General features: G+C 42.4%; 1 protein-coding gene across 1 annotated transcript in view; it reads right to left on the reverse strand.

The window, feature by feature from the left end:
• Positions 1–7665, reverse strand: part of LOC123148078 (histone deacetylase 1) — a 10352-nt gene extending 2687 nt beyond the window's left edge. The window contains exons 1-5 of the mRNA XM_044567433.1: positions 7000–7665; positions 6459–6899; positions 3511–3741; positions 1388–1479; positions 1235–1301 (exon numbers count right to left, since the gene is read on the reverse strand). Of these exons, the coding sequence (XP_044423368.1) occupies positions 1235–1301; positions 1388–1479; positions 3511–3741; positions 6459–6899; positions 7000–7539 (1371 nt within the window). The 5' untranslated portion in view covers positions 7540–7665. The remainder of the gene's footprint in view (positions 1–1234; positions 1302–1387; positions 1480–3510; positions 3742–6458; positions 6900–6999) is intronic.
• Between the last annotated feature and the right edge of the window lie 4486 nt (positions 7666–12151).

Here is a 12151-nt window from a genome sequence, read left to right on the forward strand (position 1 = left end):
ATGTGGCAATAACCAGGTGGCGGCAGGGATGGACACTTCCCTGTGACCGCCATATGCCAAATGGCTAAGGCAAGGGCTGCAGCCTACCATCCAAAGGCACCTTAGTGCTGAAGCAAAACATCTTCAAAATTAAACCTAAGATCAAAACCCACAAGCCCAAAACCCTAAAGTACATGCCACTCTAATACAGCGAGATCGAGCCTCTGTTAGCGCAGCCCACCCACCTGTGTTTGAGGCTCAGCCTCCCACATTGCTGGGTAATCACCTTCCTTCTTTAAAAAGTGCCACCAAGGACTAGTCTTGGTTGTCAGAAAAAAAATTGGCACTCTAATCAGCCTTACAAATATGGATTTGCATTAATAACGGTTTTCCATAGAACGCTAACATAACTAAACACTGTAAGCAATATAGTCACAACATTATAGCGTTTTAATTCACTTATACTATTCTAGATTTCTAGTTAACAATTTTAATTTGACATATTAGACACATAACTTCCTAAGATTCAGAAATGCCAAGGTAACCAAGATTAAAATTCCAAATGCTGGACATTTGGACAATGCATCGACTCTCTTTGGATGTCTTTTATAGTGCCAACTATAAACATGTTTCTGGAAAAGGGCAAAATGTACTTTAAAAAATGCCACCAAGGGCTAGTCCTGGTGGTCAAGTTCTTTTTTCCACTCTAATACAGCCTTACAAATATGATTTTCGTTACTAACACTTTTACATAGAACACTAACATGAGTAAATACTGTGAGCAATATATAATCACAATATTATAGGGTTTTAATTCACTTAAAGTATTTGAATTACTAATGCTTAGATTGACATATTGGACAATAGCTTCTTAAGATTCAGAAGTGCCTAAGCAACCATGATTAAAATTCCAAATGTTGGACAATGCATCAACTCTCCATGGATGTATTTTACAGACGCCGACTATATAACATGTTTCTGGTAAAAGGCATAATATATTGCCATTCTGCAAAAGATATACAGTAACTTGTACATAAACTCTTCCTACTTATTTATCAGTCTAATGCAGTAGGAGCTTCTCAACCTCTCCAACTGTTTGCCGGTTAAAATAAAAAAGGATAAATAGCAGCATGCAATTGTATACAATAAGTATTGCTGCTTAGATGTCTGCAAGAATGCATTATATACCAAAGCAATCGTAATTTTATGCATATATTACTGAATCAGTATACGAGTTAAAATAAAAGTGAAGTACCTGATCTGTTGTCACCTCAGTTTCAGCAGATTCTCTCTTAACTCTCGCACCCTGAGTACTGGTTCTCCTACAGGAGAAAATGGCATGCATCAGAACCAATGGTATTGCTATAAATGATCACCTGAAAGACAAGGAACCAAATAAAAAGAAAACCTTTCAGAGTCCTCCAGAGGCTTGGCATCATCCATTTCCACATCAGAGTCAGCATGATGCCTTTCATCAGGATTCTCTTGATCCTCATCTTGCTGTACCCAACACAAATGCAATTTAGCCAATATATGATGACTGCTAGCCATGCTGCTTCCAAAACTACAACTATAGTCAATGAGCATTAATGATCACATTTAGAGCTAATACCAAAATATAGGTATCATCACGATGGCACGTAGCTCAACCTCAAGTCAACATGGTCCCATGGTAGCAAGACAAATACAATAGTCCCTAGAAATGAACCCATTGGTCTTAGCCCAACCCAACAAATGAACAGAAGAAAAACAGTCATATAAAATTATAAATATCTGACAAGATATATCCAACTTGGCAAGTTTTATAAGTTGATTTAAACATTACAGATATAATTTGCAGCAGTATACCTGGCAATTACTTCAAAGATGGTCAATCTTAACAAAAGAACAACTACGTAAATGATGTTCATACTAATAACACCTAAAAGCATGAGTTGGCTGCATGAAATGAGCAAAGAACTTTCTAAAATAAATTAATCAAATGGGCACAAACTTACTATTTCCAGAAAGAAAAAATGGACCAAAGACATAATATGCACAGCAAGATGAAGAAGTAGACAAGGACGATCTGCAAATCCCTACTTTCAGTGTTCATGCAGGGCAGACTGCGAATGCACGAGGGCAAGGATTGGCGTCCAAATGGTAATTTGACCATTTTCGAACCGAGAAAGGCCATCTACTAGCTTTTGTTAATTCCTATACTTATATTTAGAAAAAGAAGTCTACTTTACCGCCTCAAATTATTCGCGAAGGTCAAAACTATTTATTGCCGAACCTAGGCTCCTAGACTATTGGTGACTGGTGGTGGACCAATTAGTCCCCTAGAGCAGTTCTGGAAGGTGGTTCTGAGAACATAAATGGTGGTATGGCCGCATGGGCTACCACGTCACTAAATTGTGTCCACGTGGCTTACGTCTCATATTCATCTTCCTCCACCTTTTCCTCCTCTCCCCATACGAATCCCACTCCCAATTTCCTCATCCTTTGCAGCATCCAAAACCCCTTCTCCCACACAGCACTTTTGTGGCTATTGTCTTTGTAGCTTGCCGCATGCCGCATCCAAGCACCTGGACACAACTGTCACTAGACCACCCTCACGACACCACATCCTGAGCCACTACCAGTACCCACAACTCGCCGTTGCCTGAGTGTTACCACTATCTTGTTTCGCTTTGCTGCGTCACCACTCTGTTGGAGGGCACATGCTTCCTATATGGTTCTTAATTTTGTATGTGATTTGGTGGGTGCGTGTCTGATACACCTTGCAGGGATCCCAAACAAAGCTCATGTTTACGGGGATGCATTTCCTTCCACTGACTCGTTCATAAACTGTCTTCGGAAAATAATTACTTTTCTTGAGTAATGATTGATTGGACAGCTCGAGTTGGGATATGGTTATTTGAATGAATTATTTCCATGCCATTTGAGTGTACTAATTAGGCCCCTTTGGATCTGTTCTGCACGTCACCGGCGTGTATGAACGCAGGCTCTCAAGGGGAAGGAGCCAACACGACAAAAGGACTATGTGGCGCAACTGGGAAGAGGTGACCATTGGGGCACAACAGCCACACGGCAAAGCAGGGCAAGACATCACAGGCAGAAATTGATGGGTGGAGAGAGTGTGTTAAGGAGGGAGAAGGTGAGGTAGCTTCCACGCATGCAAAACCAGGTATATGTCTTCCATGTTATACCGCACATGAAAACCACCGCCGGGCGAAGTGATCTGGAATAAGATGTTTAGGGAGTTAAGTGGAAGTGGGACAAAAACTAGTTCTGTGGGTTAGGTGAGCCTACCCAATAGTTTGAAGGGGTTAAAATGGTGTTTTCCCTTATATTTATAGAAATTTCACATCTGTGCCCCTTGCAGTTTCCAGTAGGATAATTAGCACTTAAGCGGAACAAAAGTCAACATTCACTCTCAACACAAATGGTTGCATTGTCAGAGTGTCGTCCTAGATCAAGGGTGTGGAAGCCATTACTATTGTATCTGATGTACGCCAGAAAAAATAAATTAGTTACTCGAAAGATCACCTCTGGTTGCTCGGCCTCAGGAGGTCGCTCTTGAAACTGCACACTAGGAGCATGCCGGAGTTTTGTAAGATTTTCGAGAAGTCTTGATCTTATTTCATCCAAATGCCGGTGTGTGTTTTTGTTCTCCATATTACTTGGTGCAACATGAAGAGTATAATCTGGGCCAAAATACTCATAATACTCATTTAGCGGCATCTTGTCAGTTAGCTCATGACCAAGTGCAACTCCCGTCTGCTCAACCAAAGGGCAAAAAAGGAACATCAGTAAGTAAGTTGGTGACAACTGAATTAGCATATATGTAGAAAAGGCAATAGAACCCCCAAACATTTAAATACATCTCTGTTCATCATAAGTCGTATATTTATAATTTTCCTAATAAATAATCAAATGTACATAGACAGATAAGTAAAAACGGAAGGAGTTCATCTTTAAAGAAATAAGCGTTATTGAACAGTAAATAAAAATAGTACTCCCTCCGATCCAAAATTAAGTGCCGTGGTAGTACTGGTGTAAAAAATGACATTGCAAGCATTTTTTAAAATCAGGAATAACTAAACCAATACAAGACGGTAAATACAGTCTGGTGGTTGTGCATGGCATATACTCTAGATTCTACAGAGTTTCATGATTTGAACCAACATTTTTACACTGTTTCATCCAAAAATGCATGGCCTATACCTTATTTCTATTATTCATATACTATTGATATAAATGAATTTTGTTTGTGTTAATCCTATCAAGCCCTGTCAGTGGTTGTATAGTATATCTGGCCACTGGCATCCTAAATCTCCGGCTCTACCACCTGTAGTCTACGAAACTTGAGAAAGTAGTAGCAATTAATGTTTTATTATTTTAGGACAAAACTATCGTGGCTCCCTGGCAACATAAAAAGAACCTATCGCAGAAACTATTCAACTTTGCACTATGCAGTACATTTTACAATTTTAAAATGATGTGATTTTAAGTATTTGAAATAGCATGATTTACATTTAAAAATATGAAAAGCAGATTTTATATGGCAGCATGTTGAGGAACCGAAACAAGGACAGAGCCACTGTAGCACACAGTTCAAGGCATGTTTAGTTGCCTTCCACACTGGCACACTACCACACTTATGTGCCCCAAGTGTTGCAATCCACAATTTTAGAGGCGGCCAAACTGATCACCACACTAGTGGCAAAAGTTGGTTATCAAATATGTCTATGAAAACCAACAGGTGCAATAAAAGGCTATGAAAGTGTGGAACGCCATAACTGTGGCTGACTGGCTGCAACCAAACACTTGCCGAACTTGTCTGCCTAACATTTGGCAAGGTATGGCTGCAAACCTACCAATCAAAAATGTGTTCTGCAAAACGAAGGTGTGATCCGAAACCAAGAAACGCCATTACATGTAGGAACAGGGTGGTGTAACCACAAATCGGACAGTGTGTGCTTTAGGCAGATGGAAGCAGTAGTATGTCCTAACAATTCTTGAGACTGAAATGTGACCGAATGCTTTAGGCCATGTTAGGAAGAGTAGTATTGTTTTTGCTAAAGTTTCACAATTTAGTTCAAATTTGACATAAAGACCAAAACCTCTCCACGAAATACCATTATTCCCAACAGCCACTTTCAAAAAAGTATAGGTGTAAAACAGACGAGCTTATAGCTTTCCCTTTTCAAAGAATCAGAGACATACATCATATACACATATGTAACGTATGTACTGAAAGAAAGCTTTGTGGATACGATGATATGTACATGAAGAGGCATAAGACATTTCTTAGCATAACAACGGTTGTTACGGACATTTGCATATTAACAAAATGGCGACATACTTTCTTGCACTAGTAGCATATGTACAAGAGAAGTAGGTTTGTGTAACATGACATTTTTCACATAGGTGATCATGAATGTCGAGACATTTTGCCAAGCCAGTGTGCCCGTGTTGAATCGCGTGCATGGTACGCATACTGTTGGTGCTATGGAGGATGCTAGAATAACTTTCTTATTTTACACAAACAGATGCTAGTACAAATACAACCTATATATGTGTGGAGCATGGGTACTTGTCCTACGAAAAGAAGGTATGCAAAGCCAATAAATATTATTAGTTCAGGATGAGGGTGTTGTGGTGACAAGATGGACAATTCTTGCTAGCTATGACCTATCATTTCTTGAGACGAAAACATGATGGAAAGCTTTATGAGTTTATACAAAGGGTAAAACCCATTAAGTTGGTAGTTTTGTATTTCCACAAGCCAGAAAACACAATATGCGTACCTGCCTCCACAACAAAGACCTACATCATCAACATATATGTACTGTACAGAAGCTTTATGGATCTGATTATGTGGAGCGACATAATACATTTCTTAGCATAACAACAGTGAATATATGTGTAGAATTCCCATTTGAAATTGTATGTCATGGTAGATACACACACGGTGAATTTCCATTTGAAACTGTGTGTCATGGTAGATACACACGGTGCCAATTCACATCCACTCCATTTTTTCATGATTTGTTTATGACTTTTAGGATTTAGGATTTTCTCCCATTGCTTTGGAGAACTAGTAGCATATGTAGATGAGAACTCGAGAAGTTTGTATAAAATGATTTTCACAGAACTACTCATAAATGTTAAGCCACTTTGGCAAGCCGGTGTGTCTATGATAGATCATATACATGGCTAGGTGCTAGTGCTACAGAATATATTTTTTATTTCACACAAGCGGATATTCTAAACGCAACTAGTGAGAGAAAAAAAACACTGGAATAGGTAGAATAATGCACAACAGAAGCTCTACAAATATATGGTTTTAGATGAAAATTCCCTTTTATATACCTCATAGCACTATTCTAAACGCAACTAGTGAGAGAGAAAAAACACTGGAATAGGTAGAATAATGCACAACAGAAGCTCTACAAATATATGGTTTTAGATGAAAATTCCCTTTTATATACCTCATAGCACCAACATCGTGCAACATTTCTTATGGTATAACCACCACCACCAAGCAGCAACACTGGAACATTGAAGGACCTCATGAATCTCACGCACTCTGCGTGCCCCTTAATGGATAGGTTGAAGCAGCCCAACCTGTCACCGGATAAGGAATCTGCTCCACACTGGAGTACCACCGCGCCGGGGCGGAAAATCTCCATAACTTTACCCATGATCGGCTTGAACAACGATTGATAGCTCTCGTCGTCGATGCCGTCATCCAACGGGACATTCAGGGAATAATACTTCCCCTTGGAGTGCCCAACGTCACGAATGTCTCCTGTCCCTGGGAAATAATCCCCAAACTTGTGGAATGAGACAGTCATCACCCTGTCCGTGGTGTAAAACGCCTCCTCCACGCCGTCCCCATGGTGAATATCGATATCGACATACAGAACACGCTGTAAACACGAATTATTGATTAACATGTTAAGATAACATGATTTTGCAAAATTGAGGGGAACAAGGGTGATAGATTACATAAGAAGGCAGGGCACATACCTGGTGGTATTTGAGGAGCTCGAGGATGGCGAGGACGATGTCGTTGACGTAGCAGAAGCCGGAGGCCTCGCACTTCTTGGCGTGGTGGAGGCCGCCGGCCCAGTTGATGGCGATGTCGTGGCCGTGGTTGAGCTTGACGGCGCCCCCGACGGAGCCGCCGGCGTAGGTCTGGCAGAAGCTGTAGAGGCCGTCGAAGACGGGGCAGTCCTCGCCGACGTTGAAGCGCTTGAGGGCGCGGATCTGGTCCTGCTGCGTCTCCGGGGTGACGGAGCGGAGGAAGGAGACGTAGTCGTCGGCGTGGAAGCGGCAGAGGTCGCGGTCGCGGGCGGGGTGCGGCTTGAGCACCTGCATCTCGTCGAGGAGGCCGTAGTGGGCGAGCAGGGCGTGGGTCATGCGGATGCGGTGCGGCTTCATCGGGTGGCCCTGCCCGTAGTAGTAGTTGCCCACCTCCGCGTCGTAGAAGTAGCAGACGCGGCGCTTCGAGCCGTCCGCGCCGGTGGTGGGCAGCGAGTTGCCGCCGCCGCCGGCCGAGATGTCCATCGCGGCGTGGGGGGGAGGAGGCGCCTTCTCTCCTCCGCGTGTTTGCGCGCCTCTGTGTTTGGGTTTCGGTATCTCGGCTTTCGGCGGCGTTTGAGTTGGGAAAATGGGGAGGGCCGAGGGCGTCGAGACGGGGGGATTTGGGGAGGGCCGGAGACGGGAGGAAGGTTTTCGATTCGGCTATTCTTCGGCCCGTACGAGCCGTTGGATTGCGGGTAGGTTCAGCAAGCCGCTCGGTTGTGCGACTCCGGTGCTGCTTGACCGGTCGTCGTCATCCCTTGCCTGGCAGGAGAGAGAGTTTTGCAAGCTCGGCTGTTGTGAAGCTAAACCAAAAAATCGGACGTATAAGATGTGATTCTCACTGTAAAAATATGATAAGTTTATTTTAACAAATGCTTTATGTAGGATTATTGGATAGCTTGCAGTATTATTATTTACCGGTTGATAAATTTGATGTAAGGCTAAGGACAACATTGAGAAACAATCCGCTAGTAACTTGTTTGAATGTACACACACTGAAAAAGAAGACTTTAAATGTACAGTTTGATCATGACTATTCAAACTATCAAATCTGCGCTAACAGTACTATCAATCGTCGCTGGCTGCGGCCGCCTTTCCTTTTTATATTTTTTTGGGCTTGTTGAGTTATGCCCTCAGCAGAACCTTTGTACTCCTTGTTGTGTGACCTGAATGTGTCCTGGATGTGTGTGTTCTGAACTAGTTCGTGTATGTGTGCTCTTGGCGGTTTGCTTTATTTATAAAACGGGGCGAAAGCCTTTTTCGGTATTAGAATAAAACTAGGACCGAAAAAACAGTACCATAACTACACGATGGGACAGGAATTCCTGATGTACAGATTATCGAGAAAAAGAACTCATCAAGCATGTTACTTTGGAGCATTCCATCCCATCCGCCTCTAGGAAGAATTCATTCTCATGAATGTATCCATGAGCCAGACACATCATTACAACTCAGGAGGCACACGTAAAAAGAAAAGTGGTAGGTTTGAGCAAGACCTGCATGTAGTGTGCCTTTTGCCCAAATATAAAAAATTGAAGACCCCAAGAAAGCAAAAATGCACTTTGGTGCCCGAGCACCATGTAGCTCGATATCCTGAGCGCTTAGTTCCCTCGTGATCTGTTTCTCCTGTGTATTCCAAGCCTGTAGACGGTCAATTAATTCCCGGAAGTACTGTATTTTCGGATATTGCTGTCAGATCGTGGCCCAGACTATTCATTGCAGTTTCTGTTTGTTTGGTACGATTGCTGCAGGGGGCATGTATCAAAACATGTGTTAACTTAGTACTGATTAACAATCAGCGTGTTAGGACAAGCGTAATTAGGATTTAGCACTAAATATCATTGCAAAGTGGACAAAAGTATCTCGTGCCCGTCACCAAAACAGATTTGCAGAATCAAGAAGGTTGTACATTTTTTGCGGCGAGAACAAGATTATACTGGATGACAAAATATTCTATAATAGTAATTGCAGATGATGATTAAGTTTATGTCATGGACAGAAGTTCTTTCGTGTACAACTAATGATTCATCAAGAGATGCACAATAATATCTCACACGATGTTTACTAATTTCCCCGGTCTCACGGTATAAGAGAGTTACATTATTGTGCACAAATACATATTTTTTTGCTTTTTAAATTACCCAAAAATCACTTACGGATATCGTATGTACGAAGCCACAACATGATCAAGGATTTGGCTAGGGAATGCTTCCCAGAAGATCAACATTATCATTCATGATGATTGTAACCCCTTGATTCAATAACGAAATATTTGTTTTCCCGGAAGAGAAAATTCCACTTGATAAAAAAAATGGTGACGACTTACACAAGATGGCCATGAACGATTGCATTGGCAAGAAAATTTGGCTGAACAAAATTGGTTGAACACATACGTGAAGTGAGAGCAAATGCTTTCTTTTTTTTCTTTTCTTTTTTTTTTGCCGGTGAGAGCAAATGCTTTCAGATGGGAGAAACCATAAACGAAAATATAAACAGGTGCTTAGATCTGGTGATCATGAAAACATACAATTTGGACAAAATCGACAACCATACACAACAGATCGACGGAGAATGATGCGAGGCCACTGCCGCTGGAGCTCAAATGGTCAAACACCAAACGTGTCCGGATCTCATGTTCGTTAGCGCTGGTTTCAGCAACGTCCAGTAATGACGAGAGAGAGGGAGGTGACCGCAAAAGGAATCAGAGAGAGGCTACACGCTTGACAGTTGTTATCAACTTAACACGGGCCATCACGATCCACGAAGCCGTTTCTGTCCGCGGGCACATGCATCCCAGGCGCATAAAGTGCAACGGCACCGCTATAAATGGACGTATTCCTTTCGTATTGCCAGCCAATATGCATCTCAACGCTCTAGCGGAAGTCCCAGATTCCGAGCTACATGGTGCCCGGGCGCCAAAACGCCTTACTCCCAAGAAAGCAGCTACTATAGATTGAAGTTGTCAAATGGATCAGCACAAGAAAACCATTGTCTTTGGAAAAAGGCAAAAACATATGGATGGAATGCTTGGTCACCTGATAAAGAATCATCAACATAATTTTTCTTTGTCTTCTTTACAGTGTTCGATACTATGTCTCATAGTTCTCATTGTAATTGTCAGGTTTCAGAGTGAATGAAAAATCTATTGGCAATGTTTGAATTCTCATATTCCAGGGATTTAAAAATTGAATCTATTTTTCCCTACATTTTCAAATTAAATTCAAAGTTGGCAGAAAAATGTCATAATATATAAATTGTAGCTTTTTTTCTACCTGGACGGTAATTGTGACAGAAATGCAGGTCGTCACCCTTGTGTGGTCCCACATGTAAACAATCACGTCAGCATCTTGCGGGCCCATATGTCGGTACCATTGACCCGTCAAAACTGGTGCCCAACTTATTACCGAGGCCATCGTCAGTGATGAAACCACATCTGGACCCACATGGAAGCAGCCACGTCAGCATCTATTGGGACCATTTGTGAGAATCTTTTACCGGCCAAACCGATGAACCTATTACTGGTGACAGATTGTCGTCGCCAAAAATAACCTTAGATGGCAAATCGGTGTATCATAGGTGACAGTTTGGGTCACCACCGAAAATGGCCATTCGTGACACAATCAGGTCCGTCACCTAAGACACGATCTTAGGTGACAGAAAAAGTGGTATTGTGAAGATTTTACTTTTTGTTACGACGCTTCGGTGACGACCGAAAACCGTACCAGGCCATTTTCGATGACGAAACCCGGTTTTATGTGACACAATGAACCATCACAAAAACCTCGCTTTGTAGTGGGTATAAATAGACCATTGGGCATCGGAGGAAAGCCAAATGGGGCACAAGGCTATAGGTGCCCCCCTAAGACCCCCTAGTCCTAGGGTACCTAGGCACTCGGGTGACCCACTGCTGCAGGACCCTAGCTCTTGAGTCTTCTAGTGACCTGAAACTTTTTGAACCATTCTTATTTTATTTTTGCTCAGACTTTTTTGAGGATTTTCCTATTAAAACATGAATTGGCACTAGGCACTAGATTAATATGTTAGTCCAATAAGGTTCAATAAAAATATGCCCCAAGGTGTATGTAAGTGAAAGCAATATAGCATGAATCATAAAAAATATCAATACATTTGAGACGTATCTGGGCCTATTAGAAGAACAGTTCAAAAGAAGAAGAAAAACAAGCATTGCAGCTCATATCACAAAACTAGCCTACAACCCGAGGGCTACTGCCTATATTAAGAAAATCTACATTACTTAATAAAAAGTCTTGAGTTTACATTGGCAACTTACGCATGGCAGCCGCTAGATCCTTGATCGCCCCTTCATAGTGTTTTCTCTCTTTGCTAAGAGCTTGGAAGCAGTCTTCATTCTCAGGGTAAAGAATGGGTTGTTCCACAACTTGTTGTTAGCCTGCTTCGCCCTCACTCATCGCGCCTCCGATGATGTCATGAACATTTCCGATGTCGCGAGCTCCTCTCGAGTGGCAGCGGCAACTGATGTCAAAGCAGCAGCCAACGTGCTCATGTGCGCCCTAGCGGCAGCCTCGCTTAAAGTGTCCCGGCTAGGGGGCCTCTCACCATGTCGACTCCCAGCCTGATGGGCCGGGCTGAGGAACCCCTTGTTGATTCCGTCCTAGGCAACTTTGGCGTCTCGTGGCGATCTACAATGAAAATGAAGAAGACTTGTCGTTCAAGACGAGGACTCCATATACATTGAGGACTCTCCTCCACCAACATAGCCTGCTAGAACTCTTGTATTCCTAGTGTTTGGTACCTTATATAAGCCAAGGCTAGGCTAGGCGATAGAACACATTAGACATCATACAATCTCGTGGTAGATCACATGTACTCTATATTTACCCCATTGCAACAAACACAAGGAGGCAGAGGGTATTATATCCTTGGAGAGCCTGAACCTACGTAAAATTTGGTGTATTTGTTACCATCGTTCCTAGACGCATAGTTTAGAAAGTGAGGAGTCACTCCAATACCATCTTGACGCTCAACCGAACCCAACATTAGGCATCCTTAATTTGGTTGTCATCATCTTGCCTTCACGCCACCAAAGGGTATGGTTGCACACTTCCTGGGGACA

Source organism: Triticum aestivum, chromosome 7A (genome assembly GCF_018294505.1).
Source record: "Triticum aestivum cultivar Chinese Spring chromosome 7A, IWGSC CS RefSeq v2.1, whole genome shotgun sequence".
NCBI classification, from domain to species: Eukaryota; Viridiplantae; Streptophyta; class Magnoliopsida; order Poales; family Poaceae; genus Triticum; species Triticum aestivum.